We start from the raw sequence: 26,660 nt of genomic DNA on the forward strand, positions 1-26,660 counted from the left end.
ACACACATACACACACATACACACACACACACAAACACACACACCAGCTGTTCCCTCTACCACTCCTCTCATCCCTCCATCCCTCTGCCACTCCTTTGCCAAAGGTCACTTTCAGCTTCACTACCTCCCCTCTTTTCATCTTTCTTTTACATCTATTTATCAACTTTCTTCTGCCTTTTGATCTTTTTAATACCCCTTTCTCCTCTCTGTATCAAACCTCCTGCTCGCCTCCTTTGAGTAATTTAACTTTCCGGCACCTGAAGTTACAGTTTTCATATTGATGTGTTAACAGGTGCAGCTGGAAAAACCAAAGCTAAACAAATGGCCATCCCCTGAGTGTGCTCACTTAAGATGGAGTCAAAACGATCCAAGTAGACTGAATGTGGTTGTTTTCTTTGATTTCTCAGGCTCATAAATGATTGAAACTGTTTTCAGAAATCAAATAAACACAAACAGAATCAGAAACAGAACTATTAAGCGTGTAATTAAGAAATTCTTTTTGTGCATGTTTGAGTTCATGTGGTTTGCAAGTTATAGCAGAGTGAGTAAATGTTTTCTCTGGTTTATGTAAATCCAGATTGCCTGTTTGTATATCTGCAGCTAAGTTTCAACTTTTAGCTGTTTTGTTAAATGTAAGACTCTTTTTGATCTGCTTTCCAATAAATGGTTGCTAATTCTTTTCATATCCACATCAGTCATCATTGTACTGAATTCCTCAGTACCTTTGACTATATGCTGCTAGCCTGCTTATTTAGATTATAATGTTCAAGCTTATTTCTGTTTAACTGATTGCTGCGCGTTAAGGTCATGTTTGACATGTTGTTTGAGCTCATATTTGTACTGTTTTATTAGGCTAAATGTGCACTAAGTCTGCATTTTAAAAAAACTAAAGATGCACTAATTCTGTTTTTATATGAACAATGTGCCAAATGTGTGTCATTTGAATGTATAATGTGAAAGGGCTCGAAGTGAAGTGAACCCACAGAGAATTATCAACAGGCCCTGCAATTCCCCTCAGCTCTACTAAGCGTTTTAGCATCTCTAAGCTGTTTTTGTTTGGGTTTTAAGGCCTGCAACTTTAATGTTTTGGTTCACTCCCACTGTTCTCATTAATAACTTTCAGGGTAAAAGCCACTGTGCCCTACATGACCAGCACCAAACGACAAAGTTAGCGACTAGCTTGTGAACATAGTGGAGCATTTAGCAGCTAAAGAGCCTGATATTTCCCTCAAGAAATAGTGGCCAAAAAGCAAAGCTAAAAGAAGAATATGAATGAATATTAGTCTTGGTGGCCAGAAACATGACTCCAGAAAAAAGCTAATGTTGCTCTGTTTTGGCTGGATGCATAATGTTTACTAACATATTCCCAATATCAACTTAATAAGGTCATAAAATGTCAATGTTTCTCGTATAATTGTGACTAATAATTGTAATTAAGCTGTAGGACAATTTTGAGGCAGCTGCTTTTCCCTCTCAGGTGTTAAAATTCAGCCCTTTAATGAGATTCCTGCTCTGAAACAGCATCTAGTCTGTAGCTGATAAAGTTGGCATCTATAAAGACCGCCATAAATTGTCTTTGTTCTGCACGCGTGCATTGTTGTGACTTGGCTGCTACAAGCCTCAGTAGTGATTTTATGTATGATACGTCCACATTACACCAAAGAAGCTTGCACATCAAAGAAAATCCAATTTTGCCAATTGGGGGATTTAGCCATGAACACAAAGGGTCAGAGACAAACACAGACTGATCAATCATAATACATTCCAGCCATGGTACCTTTTATATAAGAAGAGCCGCATATTGTAGCTTTAAGAATCAGGATCAATATGTAGCAAAGCAGTCTTGATTTAGTTGTAGCTGTGACTGTGTTTGTAAAAGATCATGTCCAAGTAACCCTGACTCTGTGTGTTCATGTGTGTCTCAGGCTGCATGTGTGCCGGTAATGCTGAGTAACGGCTGGGAGCTACCTTTCTCCGAGATCATTGACTGGAACACAGCCGCAGTCATTGGCGACGAGAGGCTCCTGCTGCAGGTAACGGCCCAAAGACAGCACTCGCACAAAACCACATGCTCTGTATATCACCTGAAACTGTACCAGACAGAGAAACGGCATCAGTCCCACACTTCAAAGAAAACCTTTTTCTGACTGTAGATTTCTCGAGCCCACACTCCACTTTCAGAGCTCATGTTATCCAAGATCATGTTTTTGATTTGTTTTCTAGTGGAGTGGTTGTCAGCTAAACAAAATTCAAGCAGCACACCGAGTCCTTGACTGCTTGAAAATGTCACTCAAAGCCTCACATTGTTATATGACAGGGCAAATAAATAGAATGAGCAAATGGATTTGGCTGGAATTGCTTGAACTTCATGGGGGAAAAAGTAATTATATGCCCATTAAATCTTAATTTGAATGAAGTGTGTAATAATATTGTTTGACATTGAGTTTTATAACGTCGTAGCTCCATCTGAGCTCACTCTGTGCAGCACCAGTGTGCCTGAGCCATCCTGCATCTATCTGTGGATTTATGTTTTAGAGCCGTATGATGGGCCGGGAATGTATGTATATTCACAAAATGTACAATACCTGTACAGTACATTAGAAGTAATTACTTTCTATTTAGACCAAGAAAAATATTTAGAAAATTCTGCACATAAAGTATTTACTTCTTCAATGAAAAATGTTCTCAGCAGGAAATGGACATACATACATTCCCTTTTTATTATGACAAATAAACTTCGCAACAGCATTAAACTACACAGATATTCAAATAAAAGTAAAAAAGCGTTCCCCAAATGACTGCTGCAGCATTTTAGCCTTTCTTCCCTAATACAATTTGATGATAACTTTTTGGTAAATTTGTTGTGTTGTGTGCTTAATTTCCTTGAATGTAATAAAAATTTTTGTCACATGTTAATGCTCCATTTTTCCTCTAGGATTCTACCTTTTCAAAATAGCATCCTTTGCCCCTTTATACTTAAGAGTTTGGTAGACTTTGCAAACAAGACTGCTACCTGAACTGTAGACTTTGAAATGAGTAGACAAATACCATGCCCCTTAAACATAAGGATACAGCCAGTTAGCTTAGCACAAAGACTGTAAACAAGGGGAAACAACTAGCCTGGCACTGTCCAAAGGTAACAAAATCTGCCTATTAGTATCTCCAAAGTTTACTAATTACCATGTAATATCTTGTTTCTTTAGTATGTTCAAAAAAACAAGTGTAAAAATGAAAATACAGTGATTTTAAAATGTTTAATTGTTTTTACACTTGTGTCTTCAGTATTTTTGCTAAGCTAACTGCTGCAGGCGGAGCTTCAAATTTGCCATACAGACATGAAAGTGGTAATGAGCCTTTCATCTAACTGCTGGAAAGAAAGCCAATAAGCATATTTCCTGCAATGTCAAACTGTTCCTCAAGTCACAAAAATGAGAACTTGATACTTGAATATGGATTGAATGTTGTGAGACTGGACTTACATGACCTGAGACGTGAAAAGCAGGTTAATTTCTTGACCTCAGAAACAGCAGCTTGACAAAAACATTCTCAACATAGGGTACTATATACTTGTCATTTCCAAAGTTTTAAACTATATCTTGTGGCCCTCCTCAACAGATGGAGTCTTGGAGATAGTTTAGTTGTAACCACGTGACTCAAGTGTGGAATTTTGGTAACATGGTAACAGGTATAGGTCACAAATGGGAGTGAGATCACAACCAGGAAACTCCACTGATGAAGGTCACAGTTAAGTTGGACCTTATGATATTTGTCGTTTGTCGATTATGTCGTTTGACCTGCTAAAATCCTGTAAAAAATGAATAGATAAATAAATAAGACAGCAACAGGCAGGCCTTAAATGGAAACACACCTTTAAGATGAAAGTGTTATGCCAGTCATGTAAACTACAGCACTTCAGTAACACTGCTGTAAGCAAAATGTTCAAAAGCCATGTCATTTTAATAGACAGCATTCAAAGACCTGAAAGACTTGCAACTGACTTGCAGTTTATTTATAAAAACTTGTGACTCCACTTGAACTATCCCTCAAGGACTTAGGACTTGTCTCGAGAATTGCTTTGAGGACACTTGTTACTTGGCAATGGCCTAAATTACATTAAAATAATATTTAATGTGCTTTTGATGGGAATTTCCTGAGTGTATCTCTGGGACCAAGTTGAGTCTCCCTGTCCCAGATCAGTACTGACTGACCTATTTGGCTATTTGTCGTTTGCAGATTCCGACCACCGTGCGCTCCATCCACCAGGATAAGATCTTGTCCCTCAGACAGCAAACTCAGTTTCTCTGGGAGGCGTACTTCTCCTCTGTGGAAAAGATAGTGCTGACCACACTAGAGGTGAGGATTCAAGACACACATAAACACAACCTCCCGCCTCCTTTTTGGCCTTTCTGCCTTCCTCTCTTCCTCGCTCCTTCATGACGTATATTTTTCAGGGTGTTTTCATAAAGTTTTTATTAAGTTTCTCAGGTCTTTAAAGCTGCAGTAGGTAACTTTTATAAAAAAAACATTTTGGTATAAAAAGCTAAAAAAACATCTGAAATATGGCTAAAGTATCGATGAAACAAAGTTCTTCCAAATAGCCACACTCAAAAGCAAGGCAAAAAGCCAACAGTGCATATTCAGACAGATTAAAGGTGTTACACTCATTCGTACACACAAGAAGAGACAGAAGTTGTTGTTGTTGAGAGAAGTTGAAACCCCGCATACTTCTCAGCTCCACTCTCCTGGCCAATCACTGTAAAAGTGGGCAGGCTTATTAGATTGTAGGTTTCGAATGGTCACACAAACCACCAATTTTGATGTCAGAAGGGTGTGGAGGCAGAGCACCATAAACTTCCATCCCAGTTTTCATGCATGTAAATTTGAATAGGAACTCAGACCATTGCTGAGCTGGAGGCAGGTTCGTTAGGGTAGTGAGTCCGACCGAAGGAGGCGCAGGAGGCAAACATGAGCAAACCAATGCCAAAGCCTGCCTGCAAGCTTGACGGGGTCATGCATGAGGATTAGGATGGAAGCAGTATATTTAGCCAGTTTTAGGCAAAAGTATTAGTGTTTTGAGAAGTTTGCTTTGATACTTTGTCCCCACCATGAAAACTAGTCACTGTTGGAATCCATCCAGTCCATGCCAAACACAGCTGCTGTTCTTAGACAAACCTACAAACTACAAAAAAAGTTTTTTATTTTCAAAAGATACGTTTAGGCGGAGTATCATTTTAAGTTCCCAAAAGAATTCTCTGACCTCTTCTTGTCATGCGCTTCTACATTTGTTAACAACAATTCAGTTTAGAAATTATTGTCACTGGAGAAACAATTTATCCATCCAATCCCCATCCCTCATTATTCAGTTTAAACAAGTTGTTTATAGATGCAGGGATAACACCTGGGCTTACTGCTAACTTCATGCTAGGGTTACAAATGTTTTCTTCTTCCTGCCTCTTTTCTCACCCAAGTATCCCATCACGCATTTCATTTTCTCTCTTACTGCGTCGCTAAAGCCCCCAATGCTACAATCTGACTTAAAGTATAATCTCCAAGATCTTACGTCTGAGTTTGACTTTTACACACATGCACGCGCTCACACACACACACAAACACACAAGCGCCTGCACACTCTGAAAACACACAGCACACGTCATGTGGGGTGGCTTCAGTATATAAAATCTGATTTTAGCTAGCTCTACATCTCTGGCCTGTTGGTTATCTGGCCCTGTCTTACTGTGTGCCACCACATACACACACACACACACATCTCCATATGTCAAGGTGTGTCAGCCCAGATACACATAGCACCACCCAGGCATAACCTCGCTGACATGTTGTCACTCCGCACTAAAGAGCAAGGTGACACGGCGAAAGCCTGTGATTCGGTGTGTGCATGCGGTTCGTCAGTGTACTTTGTGTGTGGGTTCGCGTTGAATACAGCAGGGCTAAACGCTTAATCCTGACTGACTGTCCTGTAAAAAGAGTGAGGGGAGGGGAGGGCAGTGGGAGAAAGGGTGAAGAGGAGAAGGGGTGACATATGTAAATGGCGTTGCCGTGGCAGCCCCCGAGATAACGAGCGACATGGTTTATTCATCCTGTCGAGCCTGCACCCTTCCTCCTCCTCCTCCTCCTCCTCCTTGCTGCAGATCTGTGATGATACAAGCATGCACTCAAAACACGCACACACTCCGATATCTTGACAGGTTGAATCTCCTCGCGCAAATTCTCAAACACGCTTGCTTTTTATTGACTTCCCACTTCCACTCCAAACTCTGTGTGTGTGTGTGTGGAGACGGCGAGCGAGCAGGAAAACACAAGTTCAACCTATCATGCCGCGTTTCCTGTCAGGAAGCAGACACGTTTCGACCAATCACAAGGTCAATATAGCCGGGCGCGTGCTGCTGGTACACCTATTAAACTCACCTATTAAAGGCGAGTACACAGTGTGCTCCCAGAGAAGCAGGATTTATCTATCATGCTCTAATTGGTTGATTGTGGCTGTTCTGGGGTGAGATTGAGTCGTCCATCATGTCCCGACTGAGGACTGCCGACGGGGGAGGAGCTCCAGCCATGCGAGCAAAATTGCCCCCTCCATAAGGTATAAGGGCTTGGGGGTTTTAAGGTGGCAGGCAGTGTTTTTATAGAGAAGTTAACGGATTCTGAGTTAATCTGTTCGGCTGAGGCAAATGGTTATCGACTGCCCTCAGGGACAAGGCTGGGGAAAGTAAAAAAAATCTCACACAGTGCTGTTTTGTTTTTTCTCCCCTTTCTTCCCCGCCTCCCTATGATGAATTTTTATGTTGCTTTGTCAATATTGTTACAGTAAGCCCCCTCCAGCTATGCCATTAACTTTTTTTTTAAAACAATTCGAACAGTTGCTCAGTTCAGCTGCTCAGCCCACCTGACTGCCTTTGCCTCTTTCTATATGTCTGTCCTTTGAGTTACCAAGCCAGCAGCCGTCACACTCCGATTCAATAGCGGCCATAAAACACGGCCGCTAACCTATGTCTGTTTTACTGAAGCAATTTAGCATGGCTCAAGGGTACAGCAGCAATATCTCTTTCCTCCTGCCTGCGTGTTCAGAGGCCCAGCGGCGAGCTGCGGCTGAGGAAAACAGTGCTCATTCTCACACCTGACCGTTTGACTGACTGCTCTATTTGGGCACAGAAAGGGTCGGCAAAGGCCTGACAGACTGGTGCTTAGATACAGCTGATGACTTTGTCTGTCCCGATGGCCTCTGTCTGTGTGACTGACCGGCGCAAATGCCTTTGACTTGCTGATCTGTTAGCAAAAAAGGCCTCAGTTTGGTTTGTCTGCGCAGCAAATATATTACACAATAACATAGATTTCTTTCAGCTCAGCTTTGTGCCACAGCGATTCACTCTTGACACAATCAATAGCTGGGATTGAGGTGATACAAAGCAAAACATTTCAAAAGCTCAGCCAGCTTCTAACTTTTATCTAACGCCTACAGAGTCACTTTTATAACAGTTTTTTTTCTCAGCTGCTCTAATTCACTCACTGGGTTTTGAATAATACTCTGAATATCATTCTGAATTCAAATGGGGATATTGGAAGTTGGAACATTAGCAGTGTTGATATTCATTCACATTTATGACTATCTGCTTCTTGGCAGCGTTTTTTTGTGTGTGAAAACTCATTTCGCAGGGTGAAATGTTTTATAGGTGTGATTACAAGGCTCATTGATCAAATCCTTAATATTTCATCCACCATAATCTGAAAGGCAAACGTTTGTTCCTTTATCAAAACACAAAAATTTCAATTTTATTTTTTTATGAGTCGCCTGTGATCTGAGTGAAATGTTATTTAACGAGATTTTTTGTCTTGTTTGAATTGCAAAAGGAAGCCTTACAAATGTCAGAGACCCTGCTGTAATTAAAATGACATAAGTTTAATACTGGCAACAGTCAGTTAATGGCTTTGTGGCTGTCAAAGCAACACAGTTTGTCAGCAGCTGTAACTTTTTCTTGTTAGATTAGAAGTGATTAGCAAGTATTCTAGATGTCTTGTGCATCATCTTACTTGCATTTCTTTGTGATTCAGCATTTATGCAGCATTTGGTACTTTGGGAACCTTTCTTTCAATAAAGCTTCTAAACTAAAAGAAATTTATTTGAAATGAAGCTCTGTGGATTTGAATAGTGATTGTCCACACAAGAAGACTGTGTAATGGGAAGGGTCTAACTGAAAGACATTATTGGTAAGTATTATTATAAAGTATAGGTTTCAATTCTTTCAGGAGTTGACCCATATTAGAGACTAAAGCCACATTCATACTTTCTGCGTGTCCATGAAGGGCCGCTTTGGTCTGTGTTACCTCCATGTCGTCGTCAAAATTCTGATGCACCAATGTACTGTACGCCCCATCTCTGGTCTTATTCTTGCAAAGCGGTTGCACATTATATTATATACCACATCAATCTGGCCACACGTGTATTTCACAAACCATGTCACCACCCAGCCTTAAAAGTCATAATATTTGGGCTCTACTGCTGTTGTTGATCATTCTTTGTTATTTTCCTCCAACTTTAGATATATTATAATTTATATATATATATTAATGTAGCGTTATTTGCTGCACTGACAGTTTTTTTTAGTTTGTTAGCGAAGTCTAGTTTATTTATGCTGTCTAAAATCAAAAATTTGTCTCAAGATTTTACAATCTGTAGTACATACGACACACCCCTTAGCTCCTTGGTTCAGAAAAGGTCAAACTCCTCACAAAAATGAAAGAGACTGCTCTTTGAGGACAGACATACAAGAATAGGGGCTGTATGTACAGACTAGACAGAAGTAGCAGTAGTAGAATTACAACAACAAAGAAACAAAGTTACAGTTTTACCAGCCAGAAGGTATACTTTCATATGTCCTATAATTTGTTGTCCATTTTATCATCATAATAATTTAGCAAACATAATTATTCACAGTCAACAAGTTAACATCCTTTTTTTTTTTAAGGAAAAACTGGTTAAAACTCTGCAACATGTAAGGGTGACACATCCTTGATACCTAAATCAAATTAAATAAGTAGTTTATTTGTAGTCTAATGTGTGTTCCTTACTGTTTCCATTTGCAGATCATCCAGGACCGTGTGTTGGAGCACGGCTCCAGGAGCAGCCTTATGTGGAACAGTCACCCCGGGGGACTCTTCACCCTGCCGCAGTACTCTGGATACCTGGGAGACTTCCCTTTCTACTACGCCACACTGGGTCAGTAACAGACACACATATAAACACAAACACAGAAGCAGATGCATCATAAACTGTACAAAGTGCTGTTACATAACAGCAATCATGCTTTCACTGTACACACCAGCGTAGCAATGAACTGAGTCGTAAAGGTTGATCAGGAAGGTTTTTCACCATCCGTCACTTCAGCATCAGATATTTTGTCACATTTTTTGTACAAGAAAAGACTTCCCATTTTGGTCAAGCTGTGGATTTGCACCTTGTCTGAGCAGGAGAAACATGGCCTTCAGTAATGATCTACTGCCCTCTAGACTGAGCAGCAAGTGGAGTGGAGGAATAGGCCTTTGACTGATGTTTGTATTAGTCCTGCTGACACACCAGCTCGTTCATCATTGGTTGTTTGAGTCAGCATTGCTACTGCTACTTCTGCTGCTGCCTCTGCTGCTGCGGTGAGGCCAATTGCTCCCGCTACGGTTCAGCAGCGGCGAGTTTTCCCCCGCCACGTATCTGTGACCCGGGAGCCTCTCCATCCTTCACTTCTTCACTCCATCATCATCCAGTGCTGCCAAAAACATCCGAACGCACACACTTATACATGCGCAGACGGCACAGATTCAGTTGATGGAGCACCGGGGGTGAAGAGCTGATATTAAAATGGATGAACACGGTGAGAGGCAGGGATTACAGCGCTGGCAAGTTTATTTGTTTGTCAAAGAGGAAGCAATTAAAACATGGGTGGGTGTTTGGGAGACAAGGTGGCTTGTCGCTGATGGGTAAAAGAGTAAAATCAAAGAAGGAGAGTTTGTTTCCAAGTGGCACTTCTTGTTCTCCAAGAGCCAATAACAAGACGCACACACTTGTTTTTGTCGCTTTGGTGCAATGGACGTTTCATTTAGGGTCCAAAATATACTAGATTCTTGAGGCTCGTAACAATATGTATACTTGGGAATAATAAAAATCCAATAACAACATGACATGAATCATAACATGAATGGTCAAAAATATATTTTACAGTTAAACAATGCAACTAGATAATCAAAAATAATAATAACCGTACATCCAAGATAACATCAGGGTAATTTAGATTATATAACTATAAATTAAAACATAAAACAAAACTGTATTAAACTTGAAAGCTCAAAAATGTAAGTTGGTGCCAATAAAACATTTATCACCAGAGTTTACTGCTTTGCAATGTCTTACTGCGTATCTGCCAAGACACTCTACTGATACACACTCCGTGGCCTAAAGTATGTGGATGTTACCTTGGGCATTAACATGCGGCTATAACAGTATTCACTCTTCTGGGAAGTCTGTTATAGCAGCATAACAATGAGCCAGGCTGCAGGGATTTGCTACAACTCAGGCACAAGGGCACGAGTTAGGTCGGCCACTGATGTTGGGTGATGAGGCCTGGGTGTCATCCCCCTGAACCAAGAAAAACAAAGCCAGACATACATAAACAGGCATTTCCACATATTTAGTGTATTTATTTGTGTGTAGTTAAAGGCCTCAAATAGCTGTATCAATCCTAAACCAGCCTTTTGTGTTGCTGTAAACATTTAGCTTGTGAAATGTGTAATGTGCTCATACAGGATGTGATAAAAGCCACTCAGAATCATGTGCTAAAGGCAGAAAACAGCATGCACATCCAACATTTAAAATCCACTGCATGACACTAATTCTGCTCCAGGTTTTGTTCAATGTTTCATGAAAGTCTGTTTATGAGCTAGTTACAAATTTACATCCCAACTGTTTGAAAAGTCTGCACACCCTCAACTTTTTCATTACAAATCCCAAGAATAGTTTACCAAGTTTTAAGACTGCGTATATTCCTCATCATAAAAGTTGCACAGTGGCGGAAAGGAGACTCCTCTAATGCTATCTCCTCTGTGCCATGCTTTGTTGGTTTGGGTTAGATTAGATTTAAATTAGGAAAAGTTGAACGTCCTCTATGATCCGTCTTGCTCAATATCTTATTTCCTGCTCATTTTCAGCCTCAATTACTCTATTCCAACATCACGCCAGGCTGAATTTAAAGTCACATCAGCACTTCGCTGTCTGTTCATTGGGTTCCAGATACAGCTGAAGCGTTTCCAAAATGAAATATTCAGTGATCAAGGGATTTTGCATTTTCAAAACACATTAACGTTGTTGAATATTTTAAGAACAATTAAATCATCTATATTTTTGAACCACTGTTAGACTCGTTTCATGTAGTATCTTTTAACTGAAAAAGGGTTTGAAAATGAGAGCATTCAGTTCTCGTCTGACTTCATTTTCTTCAAAGAGCCTGAAATTACATTGATGGCTGACATTCAGCTCACCGTGTTCCAGGCAGCATTGTTTTTCTGGATTTATAAAACTGCATTAATGACAGTCTATCTGTTGTGTTTCAGGTATTAAACCGTACCCCAAGTTCACAGCGGTCATCCATGCCGTCTCCCCCCTGGTGTCCCAGTCGCAGCCCATACTCAAGCTCCTGGTAGCTGTGGCCAAGTCCCAGTACTGTGCACAGGTAAATGGTGTTATTTGGGTGTGTGTGTGTGTGTGTGTGTGTGTGTGTGTGTGTGTTTTCACTGCTGAATCCCCCGAATCGCCCATGAATCTCCACCTTGTGACTTCCCAAATTGTGCCGCATTATGTGGATCATATGGCTGCTTTGCGAATGCATTTTCCAAACAACAGTGCTCATCCTCCACCCCTGTGTGTGTGTGTGTGTGTGTGTGTGTGTGTGTGTGTGTGTGTGTGTGTGTGTTTGTTAACTCCAATGGATTGGATTAGAGCAGCAGTTTGTAGCGGAGCTACATCTGTCTCCATGGCAGCAAAATCCCCTTCAGCACAGCTGGAGACAGCATGTATTGATTCCCCTGCTTGCTCCTTACCAGCACGGGAAATGAAATGGAATTTGCTCCCCAATGGTTTTTGTGAGTGTGTGTATGTGTGTCTTTGTTTGTTTGTTTGGCCAGCAGAGTCTATGAGTAAGCGAGTTTGTATTTTGTGTAGGAGGCATGTGTTTCCATGCGAGTGCCGTGCATGAATGTGCAGCTCTGTGGTTGTGTGTTATGAGTGTTTTTGCAGTGGAATATACAATATGAATGTGTGTTTACGTAGGCGGGATGCTTGTAAATGTGTGTATTTCATGTGTGCGTACCGTCCATTTGCGCTGATAACATGTTGACTCTCTGCATATCTCTGTGTAGGACAGAGAGTTGTTCGAAATGTTTTGATATATGTGCCAATGTGATACCTTGGTTCCAGTCCTGATACTAAAACAATAATTATTTTGAGGAACATAAAAATATTGTTTTACAGAAGCAAGTAGTAGAAGGCAGATTTCTCAAATGTTAAAGGGTTACCGGATCCTGCACTTCCCAAAATGCAACTTAGTACCATCTTTACATTATACCTTTCCTGTCTGGTTCATATGCACGTCTTTCTCTACGCTTTTAGTTTGTAACTAAATTAAATTTGCAGTCACTACACCCAAGCTGATGACATCATTATGATGCAGTCTGTTCTTTTGTGCCAAGCACAAGTAGCTTTTTAAAAATGTTGCCTAAACAAAGTGCACTGTAAATTGGAATGCTGACAAGTTATTCTTGACAAATATGGTGATGTGGACAAAAGCTCCAGGAAAGTGAATAAGTGAACCTTGAGCAGAGATTGTTTAGCTAACTGCTCTTTCAGTGTCTGCTCAAGTTTTACACCAACATGGACGAGAACATCTACAATTTTGTGGCAACTGAGCAAACATCATCATCCGCTGAGAAAGACTGTGTGATACTGTCAAAAGCTGTAGAATAAGCGAGCAAGTGGCCCTTGAGTGGAGAGTGGCAAAATTAAATGCATCATTTAAATTCACAATTGTCTGATCAAAAAATAAAAATAAGTAGAGCACAGTTCTGAGAAAGGTATCGATTCCAACTGTTTGCTTTGTGCTGCAGACATTTCAGACGATACCAAAAAACGCATCAAGGGTCGATATCCAGCTCCACATTTGTGTTGTAAAACCCACATTTTTATGGAGGTGCTTTTGTGTTCGCGTTCTTTGAGCTGTGCATGCATGAGTGGAGAGCCAGGTACACAGCCGGGGTGTTTTTCTTCCACTCTCAGCATACAGAAGGGGGGTGGGGGGGGGAGTTGCTGCTGGGATACGAGAGGATGAGGAAAGGGATATAAATAAATGAATGGGAGGGAGAGAATGTAAGGATTTAGAGGATGGAGGAGGCTAAATTGGACACAAGAAAGCTTCTTGGCTTTTGACACAGTGGACTCCTGCTACGTGTTAATGTGTGCATGAAGCGTTTCTTCCACTCGTGCTACAGATAGACCAACTGTTTTTTCACCATTTCCCTCCAGTCAGATACACACACACAGAGGCATACATACACAATGCCTCCGTCAGCACCCTGCGAGGGCTGGTGAGCTGACAGAGGCACCATCTGTCTGTCTAATCAAACAGGAATAGAGCCCTTTAAGAGTGGATCAACGCCTTTCTCAGCTCTGTGTGTGCACAGTACCTGTTGTTATCTATGACACTTTCTTGCCCAGATTCAGACTCATGAATGAGACTTGTTTTGTGTTTGTTTTTGTCTGTATTGGCTTATAATGATGAGATAATTTTGCCATTCATCAAACAGCTGTGTGACATCTTTTTCTTTTTTCATTCCATTATCACACAGCTGCAGTAGTCACAAGGCAGCACCTTAACACAGACATCCAAATGGCTCCCAGCTCATAATTTGGCAGGTCCAGTCAGGGCACATGCAGAGCCCCCGAAGGGAACCGCTACTGCGTGTGATGGAGTTAATGTCAGAATAATGTGAAACTTTATTGATCCCTGCAGGGAAATTCTTGTGGTTCGCCTCCATCAGGGACGTCTGAGCACAGTGTCAGCTACAGCTCCGCACAGTGGAACTGGGATGGATTAATTTACTCACTTGTTCAAGGACATTTATGCAGGACGTGTTACCTGGTGCATAGCAACTTAACACTACTTGACGAGATGTTGATGATGACCCTTTTGCTTTCCTTCTCACTAACTGGGTATTCATTCCCCACAAATTCAGGCAAACCGGTTTCTAGGGATATAAATATGTTATGTTGGTTGCTTTGCACTCTGCTTTGCCTTTGTCTTAGTAATTTATTAACCTCTATTTTACCTAATCTATATAGTATATAATAAACTAGTATAATGTACAATTAAAGATTCTCTGTTGGAGTGTTTAGTATATTTTTTTCTGAAAAAATAACAAATTGAAGTTTGATGAAAATGCCAGCATGCATGCTAAAATTGATCAATGTTTGAATGTGGTTTTGATGGACTTAATTGTCCCACAATGCTGTGCACTACGGAAATGAAGGAGCTCGAAGTGAAAGCATGGCAGATGGTGATGCTACAGCTCCAGGCAAAACTCAGAACAGCAAACTAATAAATCTTTAACGCATTTTTACCAGCTATTTGTAAAGTTTTAAAATGTGAAAATGGGTGGAGTGGGGGTTTCCATTTAATTTACAATCCATCTTTGCATTGTGAACTGATACTGAGCATGTTGTGCTGCACAGTTACTGCACAAATAGAAGTGTGTCTACGTTAGCAAAAATGTGTATATGTGTTCCCATCATAGACGCATACCCCTATATAAAGATAATTGACAGTTAGCTAAACCCTGCCCCCCTTAGTTATTGTTGCTATACGTATCAAGATTTCCTTTCTAGAACTACACATATGTAGTTTATAATGACAACCAAGGTAGATTAACCACTCAAAGTCTTCAGTCATATTTTAAACAATAACACTTTTGATTTCAGACAGAGGCAGACAAAAGCAGCCTTCTCATTTGTAGCCGACAACCGTCAATTTTGTCGGCTGAAATGACAACTCTCGCTGTCAGACTTATTACCTTATTAGCTGTTCTTTTAATGTTTCCATCTGACTCATTTTCAAAGAAGAACCTTGTAAAAGGGTCTTCCACTTGACTACATCGATATTGTGCTAAAAGACTGAGGCTAAACCTGAAGCCGACATCCTCACCTGTTTATGTTCTATGTACAGAAAGAAAACTACATTGCTCTTGCATTGCAGTTAGACTTAGTATAAGTATGATACGGAAAGACAGATCAGACTGTTATTTCTTTGCTTAGCTTTTATACTTACAGTATTATTTCACAAGTGAAAAAGCTTTTCTGATGCAAGATATAAATACTATTTATATATCTGCAGTAAAGCAGGATCCACAGTCTTAAGACTGCATTTGTAGGACCCTAGTTTTTTGCGACAGCGCCACCTAGTGAATTAGTGAGGGTCATGTGCAGCAACAAAAGGAGGTTAAACCTAATTTCTTGCTAGCACATCAGCCATGAGGCCGTGACATGCATCAGACATGCATACAATCACTAACTTACAACATACAAACACCAAGAACTGAAATCAACTCAAGCATCTTTATTCAACTCTCCTTTTCCATGTTTACAATCGTGGGGAGGGATGACAGTCGTTAACGGTAACAAAAATTTTTTAATTAGGGTTATTTGTTGCATTTGAAACAATACATTTTACATCAATCATCAAAGTTAGGATATTAACAAATATTTCAGACAATGCGGTCGAGTCCAAGACGAGACTAAGACCATCAAATAGTGGACTTAAGACCGGTGTCTCGAGACCAAGACCGGCCTTGAGTACTACAACACTACTACTGCCCTATGTACAAGCTTCAACATGTGGACAAATCCAAACTTCACATTAATCATTTTGTGTCCCACATCAAATTTAAGATGCATCAGAAGAACAGGCTGAGATAGAAGACTGTAACTGTGTAAATGTGTGTAAGGGCAGGCAGGAGTCATGTTAATGTATGTGTTCCTCATCAAACAATTGAGGTCCATCACCAAAGTCGCAGCTAATGGGGAAGGTTAACTCCTTGTGACATTTCCATGTCGGCTAGCCTGCAACTCGTGGAACAGCAGACCAAGTCGTATAAAAAATGATGTAACTGTGGTTGGAGAACATGAGTCCTTCATGTAAAGCATCATCTGATTGGAGGGTGGAGCGTGAAAATGTGTTCAGCGGCATGTCGTAGTTAGAAATGAAACCTGACAAGGTGACGTGATTGGTTATGGACTGAATTGTACAAACCACTCTGGAACCATAATTGGTAAAAATGTATCACTTCAGTTGCCCTTCTAGCTCTTTAAAATTCAATCAGCCTGTAATAAGGTGACATTTGCTGGCCGCAGGTCACGTAAATGTCAAATGTTCAGCAGGTTGATTCAGCAACAAGCTGGGGAGTGTGCTGCCAGTTGTTTTGGTTAGAGGAAATCAAATTCGATGTAGTTATTTGGTTCAGATAATAAAACCTTTCTTCTTTATTTTAGATCATTGTCCTGTGGAACTGTGACAAGCCTCTCCCTGCGAAGCACCGCTGGCCAGCCACCTCAGTGCCCGTCATCGTCATTGAGGGAGAGAATAAGGTGAGCCTGAACACACACACACTCCTCCTCTCACTTACCTTAAAGGTGTGATCGCTATCATTTGTAATTACGCAGCTCATCTTATGCATAACCTCAAAGTGTAAAACTACTGTATCTTGGCACATTTTATTCAGTCTGAAAGTTTCTGGGCATTAATGAGTTTCGATTTGTGCTGCACTGATTCCCTTAAAGGACAGTTTGTGTGGTTTTAATTAAAGCACAGTAATGGGAATAATATACATTGAGGGGGAAAAGTGTGGCTGAGAGGCTAATGCATATTGTTAGGAAAGATAAGGAGGCAATGAAGTGCATATGCATAGTAGCATTTATTTATTTTTAATGTATTTACTGCTGTTTATTCTTGACTTTAATCGCAACTAAATATCTAATCAACTGAAGAAAGTCACAAAATCTCTCTGGAGAAATAAGTTACAGTTACAGCGGCAATATACACAATAAACGCATGCCCAGAAAACAAGCTCCAGCATTGATTTAATAATGTTTAAGGTTTGTTTTGTCTTAAATAACTCTTCTCATCTATGCTGCCATTTGAAACTCATAATTACAAAATCTGTATTAAATCTGTGTTTTTTAGGGCGTAAAGACTAATTTCATTATGTACTGATTCTTTTCTCAATGTATAGTTTAATTGTTTGGTCTACTAAATGAAAAAAGTTTTGCTCGGTTTATTCAAAAAACAAATATATTCAGTTTACAATCAAATAAAACAGGGAAAAGCAGCACAACCTCACATTTGAGAAATGGAAACCTGAAAAATTTTGCGTGTAAGATGAAATAATTAATTAATCCACTTAATAAAAACTGCTTTCAGCTCTAATGCTTTTTCTTTCTTAACACATCTTTTCACAAAATATTTTCAAGTGCACCAAAGATCAAGGTTCAAATATGACTCAGATCCTTCAAAACAAAATGAAATCTGTGGGCATCAATTTTCTCAGCATGACAGTGTAGATATATCTTGTTTTTTCCCCCTGTGTTCTGACATACTGACTGACATTTTTTCCCCTATGTTGTTTTTTAACAAGTTAACCCACTCCAGCCAGACATAACCCAGAGCCCTGAGCATTCCTCAGTGGCATTTATTATGGCAACCTCGTTAGGGTTTTACCGCTGAAGACTCTTCTCTGTTGAAGGGGTCACTGTGTTTATCGTGACCTCCCTGTGACCTCCTTGTCAAAGTCAAAGGTCAGGCATGTACACACAGGGTGATATTTACAGATCTGAGCTCAGTGTGACAATTTCCACTCTCACGTTTGAGGTTGTTTATTTGAGGAAAAGGTAACAGGATCTGGCCGCTCATCTGTATTCCGAGACATCAGACTCATCCGACGCCTTCCCCTCTCCCCTCCTGCTTGTGAGGACTTAACTTCTCCTGCCAATCAGAGGAAGTGGTTTTCACATCAGTGTCAGTCACCCGGCGGTAGGCTGGGTTTATGGCTTGCCTCTCCCCGTGGCTGTGAGTGGTTTCTCCCAAGCTGTCAATCACAGCAGGAGGGCTGTGTGTGTAGCTGTGTGTAGCTGTGTGTAGCTGTGTGTAGCTGTGTGTCCGTGAAAAGCAAGCAGAACAGGCTTAGTGTGCCGCCGTTGTGTGTGTATGTGCCAAGCAGCCTGTGGTTTGTTGTGGTTGTGGCGGGTTCTGTGTTTACCGTGGCGAGCCAAGCTGTGTTCCTCCACCCCACAGAGAGAGAGAGAGAGAGAGAGAGAATGTTTTTCATCTTTTTCGCCTTTTTTCCTGCCATTTTTCTCACTACATCCCCTCTCTCTTTCATCCCCTTCCACACTCACAGAACGTCTCTCTACTCCTCTTCTTCATCATCTCTCTTCCTCATCTTCTTTGCCTCCTCTCTCTGTCACTACGTTGTCCTCTCCTTTCTTCAGGAGCAGAATTTTAGAAATACTGAGGTCATGGGTAAGTTCCCCCAATGCAACCACATCCCCTTCAATTTTAAAATGATTTAGATGTCTTATTTCTTCAGTCAACAGTTATTATTATTTATTTATTGTTATTTATTTCCCGACAAGAAAGCCTTAATTCTGATTCAAAGCACTGCCAGCTAACTCCTTTATGTACTAATTTATTTATTGTTGACCTAAAAGAAGTAAAAATTTCAATATATTGAGTCTACAAATACCAGACTTCGCTCACAAAAACCCATCATGTGTAGATTTTTAATTGTATGATGAAAGCTTCCCTACATGTTTCCAAACCCCCACATTCCCTGAAAAGAACATGACCTCAGTGTCTTTAATAGCAGAACGTCCTCACTTATTTCTCTTTTAATTTATACATCTTCCTCACCTCAAATGTCCTTTTTACGTCTCGTAGTTTAAAGAATAATGTGTTGTCTTGCAGCAAGAAACATAACTTTTGGGGGAAAATCTGTTTAAAGAGGTCCCCTCAACAACAACAACAACAAAAAACAAGCCTTAAAGGAAAATTCAAGTATTTTTCTACCCAGGTGTTATTCTAATAACTATCTATTTTAACTATGAGTCCTGCTAACTTTACACTTGCTACCTTGGGAATCACAGACTTGGGGGCAAGCAGCATATTCTTCATAAAGTTTTACAATTAAGCTTAAATTTTACATAAAGCATAAATAACACTAGGTCGCAAAAGTGAAAGTTAGCCTGGATTATCCATTGTTGCTAACAGTGTAGGGATCTGTTTCTGGGGAAACTTGGCGGCTAGCCAAACTAGCAATGTATTTCATCCTTTGTGTGTGTGTTGATTTGTGCCTGCAAGTTTTTGATTTGTATTTGAATCAAATGGCAAGATACACAACGTGCGGTCTTCATTGGCTGCCGCTACAGTTTTTTATATACACTCTATGATAGAAACTGAGAAATTGAGAATAAGACCCAGGTAGAAAAATACCAGAGTTTTCATTCCTTCCATGTTTCTTTTGAGTCACAGTGAAAATTGTGCAACAAATGCACTGTCCACTCCTTTTTGAGGAAAGGTTGCTAAAAACTACAGTGCCCAGCTGTTTAAGGAAATTACTGAGCCTTGTACTGAAACCTGCTTTTAAAGTCTTCAGTAGGAACGAATGAGCTTGGGGCTGAGTGACACAGATATAGTAGCATTGTTAGTTTTGGTCTTTTTGTGGGATCTGTTAACAATAAGAAACACATTGAATAACTTATCCTCCAACATTCCCCTCTTTTCCTCCCTCTGTCATCCTCTCTGTCTCTCTGGCACGGTGGCCAAAAAGCTGGTTTATGACTGTTGATTTAAGCCGTGTGAGAATCCCAGCGGCGCTTAATATGGTTTACACACACTGGTGGTCGTCCTCTCTCCTTTCACTGTCTCTCCGCTCTCTGCTGCTGTCCTTTAGAGAGGAGGTGAAGTGCTGCAGGCAGATTTCTGCTGCAAGAGCTCACATTCCTGGAGAGCACCAGCAAGCCCCAGGCTAATATGTCGCACCTCCAACGTTACAACCCATCTGGGAGTTGGAAACACCAGCCTCTCATTCTCTTTGTCTTTTTCCCGTCTCTTTCCCTTTTTGCTGTTTGTCTCGCTGTCCCTTTCTCCCCCTCCTGTCTGCGTTCTTCTTGTCTCTCCAGCTCTTCTTCACTGGAATTTGTACATGTCCTGCTGCCAAACAAGTGGAGAACATGGAGCAGAGAGATGGCATTGTTTTGTTTCTCTCTTCATGCCTGGAGGAAATTTGCCGCGGTATTGATGACATTAGAAACGGGAGGGAAGGCACCTCCTCTCCTCTCTTCTCCCTCCTTTTCTTCATTTGTAAATACAACTGTCACTTACACTCCTCGGCTCCTCCACCCTGTTAGAATCTGAGCTGCAGTCAAAACTTTCAGCTGCTGTTGTTGCCTCTGGAGAGTTTTCTGAGAGAGAAGAAGTAGATGGCACTCCATCAGACCGCTGACGTCAGCCCTAACTGCTCTATCAAGGCTCAGCTGCGTGAGGTGTTGTTAGCAGGAAACTGGGGGATGTACACAAATTATGCTCTGGATGGAAATCTATGTTTTATTTAAATGTTTTTGCTGCAAAAAACAATGCATCAGCCGCTATGAAGAAATATTACATGTACTTAAAACAGTATATCTTTTAAGTTTTAGACATTTTAACTATGTACACTGCTCAAAAAAATAAAGGGAACACTTAAACAACACAGTGTAACTCCAAGTCAATCACACTCCTGTGAAATCAAACTCTCCACTTGGGAAGCAACACTGATTGACAATCAATTTCACATGCTGTTGTGCAAATGGAATAGACAACAGGTGGAAATTATAGGCAATTAGCAAGACACCCCCAATAAAAGAGTGGTTCTGCAGGTGGTGACCACAGACCACTTCTCAGTTCCTATGCTTCCTGGCTGATGTTTTGGTCACTTTTGAATGCTGGCGGTGCTTTCACTCTAGTGGTAGCATGAGACGGAGTCTACAACCCACACAAGTGGCTCAGGTAGTGCAGCTCATCCAGGATGGCACATCAATGCGAGCTGTGGCAAGAAGGTTTGCTGTGTCTGTCAGCGTAGTGTCCAGAGCATGGAGGCGCTACCAGGAAAATTCAGGGAACATGTGTACCACTATGAGTTAAAAAAGAAAATCAACCCTAACAAATCAATGATTCCTCATCCATCCATTCCAGTGTATCAACAGGTCGAAAACAGAATATCATCTCAGTTTGAGCCCTTAAATGCAGTTTTTTTAATTGTTATTATGTTGCCCCTTAATATTTTTAGATATTTAGTCAACTACTATGTAAGGTTAATCTGCTTGTTTTCCCTTTGTTTACATTTGTAAATGATATTGGTCTGAAATATACAGAACATTTTAAAATCCTTTTCAACCCTCAAAAATAATGAGTTACTGTTCGTCTGTCATTGATTGTGCAATAACTTCCAGTTTTTTTTGCAGATTCTCGTTTTTAAATGTAAAGGTTTGCAGCTTTTTATGTCATTATAAACTTCCCACTAAGCGTTGTCTAATGAACATCTGGTAGACAGGTGCGCAGGACAATAGGAAATAAAATCATGCAAAAGAAAGGAGTTGAATTTCTGCAAATGTAGAGTCATCGGCCTTCATAAGTCATCAAATTCATCGTTCGAAACACTATCTTTATTTTTTATCCACAGTCTGCAGCAACCAATAAAACATTTAATTATAACATCAATATATTTAAGCATGTTTTTTAATTAGTTATTGATGTACTTCTCTCAGGTGTTTGACTCACCTTTTGATCTGAAACTTCTTATCATTGTAAAATGAACGAGTTTTGAACTTTTGGTTCTATTAAATAAGCAATATGAAGACCTCACCTTGGTCTCTGGGAAAGTGTGATGGGCATTTTTCAATAGCTTATGACATTTTATACACTAAACGCTTGGTCGATAATAAAAGTAATCATTAGTTGGAGCAGCAGAGTGGATAACAGGCTTTACACAGCTCGACGGTAAAGCCATGTATTCTTTTATTAGTGTTTGTTGCTGCCCTCGGCTGTAGGAGTGATGAAGACCTGTTGAGTGTGAGGCCACTCTGTTGGCGCGCAGCAGGAAGACAATGCCAGGTGTTAATAGAGAAAAGAGGTCAACGTGGACTATTCTTAAATGTAAATGTAAAGGCTTTTCAGTGCAGGTGTTGTTTTTAAAGTATTCTTACAGAGGCCTGACCTTCAGAGCTGTTCTGAATAACAAGCTTTCCAGACTGTATGTGTGTGTATATCTAGATATGTTTGTTATGCCATTAAAGCTATGCATTCATGAGCTGCTTCGTGTTTGTGTGGGAGGCTGTTCGAGCACACATCCAGGTTACAAAACGCACAATCTTCAACGAGAAGCTGCTGTTTTCTCATCCGAGCGCTTTTCATCACAGGAACACAGACCAAAGACTTCCCGTCTAAATGTCCTCAAGATGTTGATCTTTCTGTCCACCCACCAGCCCCCTGCCACCATCACTCTCTCTGCTTCCAGTAAATATTCGTGGCCTGTCATGTGTTATACAGTTTGATTTCATTCGCTGTGAAATATACATGGAGAAGAAAGGTAAATTTGTGCCATATGTTGGACACATGACTCCCGCTGTATGTGTCTGGGTGCCTTTGTGTGTTGTTATTGATGTAAAAGAGAAAGACTACCCCGCAGCAGTAATGGAAAATTGTCTCAGCGCTCTGTCACTGTTGAAAACAATAGGGAGCAGAATGCAGTAAAGCGTAAGATATTGGCTTTTCTCTTCATCTCTGTGCACTGCTCTTTGTTGATGTCATGGCTTGTTGTCCCATGAATTTATAAGAATTATTAAAATGTGTTTGCAGTAGCAATGAGTTTTTATTCTAAAATATATTTCAAGGTGAAGCTATAGGTAGATAGAGTGGATCTAATTTTAACCTCATGAGTTTTGGGTATTGACGAATTAGGTGTCAGTGCTCATCCTTAAAGGTGACCTATTATGCTCTTCCGTGTTTTCTGTCATATTTATAATGTTACAATGTCGGATGTTCATGTAAACTCAAATAATAACGTAAACGTATTTAAAGTGGTCATATTATGCTCATTTTCAGGTTCATCATTTTATTTAGGGGTTGTACCAGAACAGGTTTACAAGGTTTCATTTTCAAAATGTCAGACTGCTGCAGCTCCTCTTTTCACCCTGAGTATTGAACGCTTTGTTTTAGCTATGGAGTGATGCATCTCACCTCTACAAGACCTTTGTTGAGAGTTCCACATGCACAGTACCTATTTAAGGACTACTAGCCAATCAGAAGCAGAGTAGGGCGGGTCCTGAAAAGCCAGTAAACACTGGTTCTGTTCAGCTGTATACCAGCTTAGCAACATGGACTGGAGCAAGAGTTTCAGAGTGGTGAGTTATTAATTTTTTTGTGCTCTGTCTCTACATCACAGTAACAACTGTCCATTGGCTGCCTAGAGAGTACCTAATGTTTGGAACGGAGAGAGGAGGCAGCAGGCAGACGTCTTGTCACTGTGTGCTGCAACTCAGTGTTGTTGTTCCACCGGTGTTTTTGAGGGCGTGTCTGACTAGCCGCTAGGCGAGCATTATGATGCGTGAAACCGGAAGAAAAGGCTGGACTACAAACGAGCTGTTTTCAGGCAGTTCAGAGCAGTGTTTTCTGTGGGAGATGGGAACTCCCTTTGGGTTGAACTTTGGGCTTTTTCACTTTGCAAACCTCTCACATGCACAAAAAAGATATGTAACTCAATAAAGGAGAGGGAAAAGCCAAAAAAACATAATATGACCTCTTTAAAAGAAATCCTTGTGAGCCATAACCTCAGATTTCCCAATGTTGTGAACGCTCATGTGTCAACAGGTTTTTCTACTCTATCCATATATGGTCATTTGCACGCAGCCCCATCCTCCTGGCAACTGCTACGCCTAATTTGTCTGTAAAGCTCAGCGCAAGACAACACACCAGTCTTTTGACTTTTGAGTTATTGAATATGTCGCCAAGAAAGTGCTTTTTCAGTTGAGAAGTAATTTTATTAAGCTTGTTTGGTTTTCCTAAAGAAGAAAGCTCCAAACAAGATTGGATATGGTTTCTTTTTTTGGCACGACAGCCTGGTAAACACGCTTCAGGGCCAATCACAAGAGACATGAGCACCTACAGCTTGTTTTAGATAAAGGCTGAAATGAGGGCCTTCGTGATTTTTTCTTTGAGTTGTGCAAACGTATACAGGAGTCACAGAATTACAATATAAGGTTAGGAATGCAGTATAATAGCCCATCTTTAAAGCAGCTATAATCAGTATCTCCGTATCGGATTATTGGATGGATCGCCTGACTACTTGAATGTGAAAGGGGTCGCGTGTATTGATCAAGTAATTATCACCAGACTCTGCTGTTCTTTCAGCTCATTGTTTTGGTTTTCTGACCCACAACCTTACTGTTTTTATTCACCCTTTTTTGACACCTGTTTTCAGTAGAAAAAGCATTAAAAACAGACTGTTTGCTACCTGCCAGCACGACAGATACAGTTAACGACTAGCTGGTGAACATAGTGGAGCATGTAGCAGCTAAAGGGCAAGATATTTCCCTTAGAAGTTTGTGGAGACCAAAAGAGCTTAAAAGAAGATTCAATATTGGACTTACATTTGTCAGGTAGACACAAACACAACTTAAAATTAATGTTACAGTTACTGTAATGTGTCTGCACAACTGTTTGCTAACAAGTTTGGCCTATCAACATTAAAAATGTCAGTGTTGTGTTTGCAACTTGTTCCTGCTGCCCCCTTGGCCTTAAATCAGTTATTGCACGTTTTAAGATAGTGGAATCGCTTCTCCTTCACGTCCAAAGATGCCAGTGGCATCTTGTGTTGGTGACTGTGGCATCTGATTAGGATGCCTCCATTGTTACCTCTCTCTGGAAGTTATACTGGTACTTCCAAGCAGAAGGAAAACCAGGGCAGACCCAGGACATGCTGGAGGGATAACAAAATGTATCTTATCTTGCCTGGGGATGCCTTGAGAATCTCTAGGAGTAGAAGATCATTCAGTCTCCCTTGCTAAGTTCGCTGCCACCGCTACCTGGAACCGAATACTGAAATTGAAACCAGAAAATGGATAGATTTATTTTAAATGATACTCATTTTGCTAAACGTTAGCTGGCTAAAAAATTAGTAACTTGAGTCAACACTAAAAAAAGATGATTTGATTGTTAAAAATGCAAACATTCCCAGGTGTGTGGGGGGGAAATAGCCCATATTTGGATCAAAATGATATAGGATGACAGCTATTTATGTTTCCATGGAAACAGTCAATGGAAGCTGCCATCTTTGTGGATAAACACCTCTACACTGTCAGATTCCAAAAATATGCAGTTTAATGAAAAGGGGGGGGGACAAGTTTCGTCCGACCATAAAGGTTTTTTTTTTTTTTGCCCCTTTTTCGGATATTTTCCATAGCTTTCAGATGTACGTTCCCTCTTTCAGCCATTTTAATGTGTTCCAGGCAACCGGATGATCACAAATGAATGCTGTTTGAAGAGGGGAATCCAACTGTTCTCATTGTAATCATGCGGTTTAACCCTTTGTGCTCTTTTTCCCTCTACAGGTGATGAGCAGTCGTTTCTTGCCCTACGACACCATAGTGACCGATGCTGTCCTCAGCCTGGATGAAGACACAGTGTTGTCCACCACAGAGGTATCTTGTAATGTATTTATAAAAAAGAGTAGAATAGAAAACTCTCTTCTTTCTCTCTTTCTCACTCCCTCTTCTTTGTCATGGTAGTCTGGTCCTCTTGAGACAAAAGAAAGTTGCAAACTCTCTTTATGTCCCAAATGCAACTCTCTGATAGCATTTTCTCTCAATTTTATATCCCTCTCTTTCTGTTTGTCCCCAGTGTTTTCAAGTTATCAGTCTGCACCTTGGTTCTTAAATCACTGTTTATTTATTTCTCTGCACCTATTGCCTTCTCTCTCTCCTTTTCTTCCACCTCATGGTTTGGTGCTTATAATCACATTGTACCTCCCAAATTCCCAATTTGAGAGCAGCACCGATATGGGCATTTTTGTTCCACATGCTGCCGGGACTGTTCCTGTTTTTCCTGGGGACACGTTTTGGCGCAGCACCATGGGAAGCCAGATGCTTCTTTGAACAGTGTAGAATTAGATCTCATAAAGGCTGTTTGTGCGGAGGATCAAGATGGCAAGGCAGAGCTGGCATTGAAGGGGAAATCCAGACCCAAAAAACGAATAGACCCACGTTTCTCCCATGAAGACATTTGGATCACAAACACAAACAATTCTCAAAGTTTTAGAGCCCAGGGAACATCAATGCCAGTGCGAGTTAAAAAAGAAATTCAGGCAAAAATACCATCATAGATCAGTCAGTCTCCTCATCTATGTGTCCTTCCAATCATATAAAACATTTAACTTAACAGAATAAAAGTGACACAAGTGGCATTTAAACATTTTTGGCCTGAGTTCTTCTGAGTGATTTTTTTTTTTTATGTTCCAGCATGTTTTTCCAGCAAAAG

At 40.5% G+C, this 26,660-nt stretch overlaps 1 protein-coding gene across 1 annotated transcript in view; it reads left to right on the forward strand.

Annotated features, from left to right (window-relative positions):
* LOC123976766 (exostosin-1b) overlaps positions 1–26,660 on the forward strand; it is a 40,003-nt gene that overhangs the window by 4,287 nt on the left and 9,056 nt on the right. Inside the window, exons 2-7 of the mRNA XM_046059113.1 lie at positions 1,926–2,033; positions 4,234–4,353; positions 9,097–9,229; positions 11,608–11,726; positions 16,589–16,684; positions 25,736–25,825. Of these exons, the coding sequence (XP_045915069.1) occupies positions 1,926–2,033; positions 4,234–4,353; positions 9,097–9,229; positions 11,608–11,726; positions 16,589–16,684; positions 25,736–25,825 (666 nt within the window). The remainder of the gene's footprint in view (positions 1–1,925; positions 2,034–4,233; positions 4,354–9,096; positions 9,230–11,607; positions 11,727–16,588; positions 16,685–25,735; positions 25,826–26,660) is intronic.

Source organism: Micropterus dolomieu, linkage group LG09, assembly GCF_021292245.1.
Source record: "Micropterus dolomieu isolate WLL.071019.BEF.003 ecotype Adirondacks linkage group LG09, ASM2129224v1, whole genome shotgun sequence".
Classification (NCBI taxonomy): domain Eukaryota; kingdom Metazoa; phylum Chordata; class Actinopteri; order Centrarchiformes; family Centrarchidae; genus Micropterus; species Micropterus dolomieu.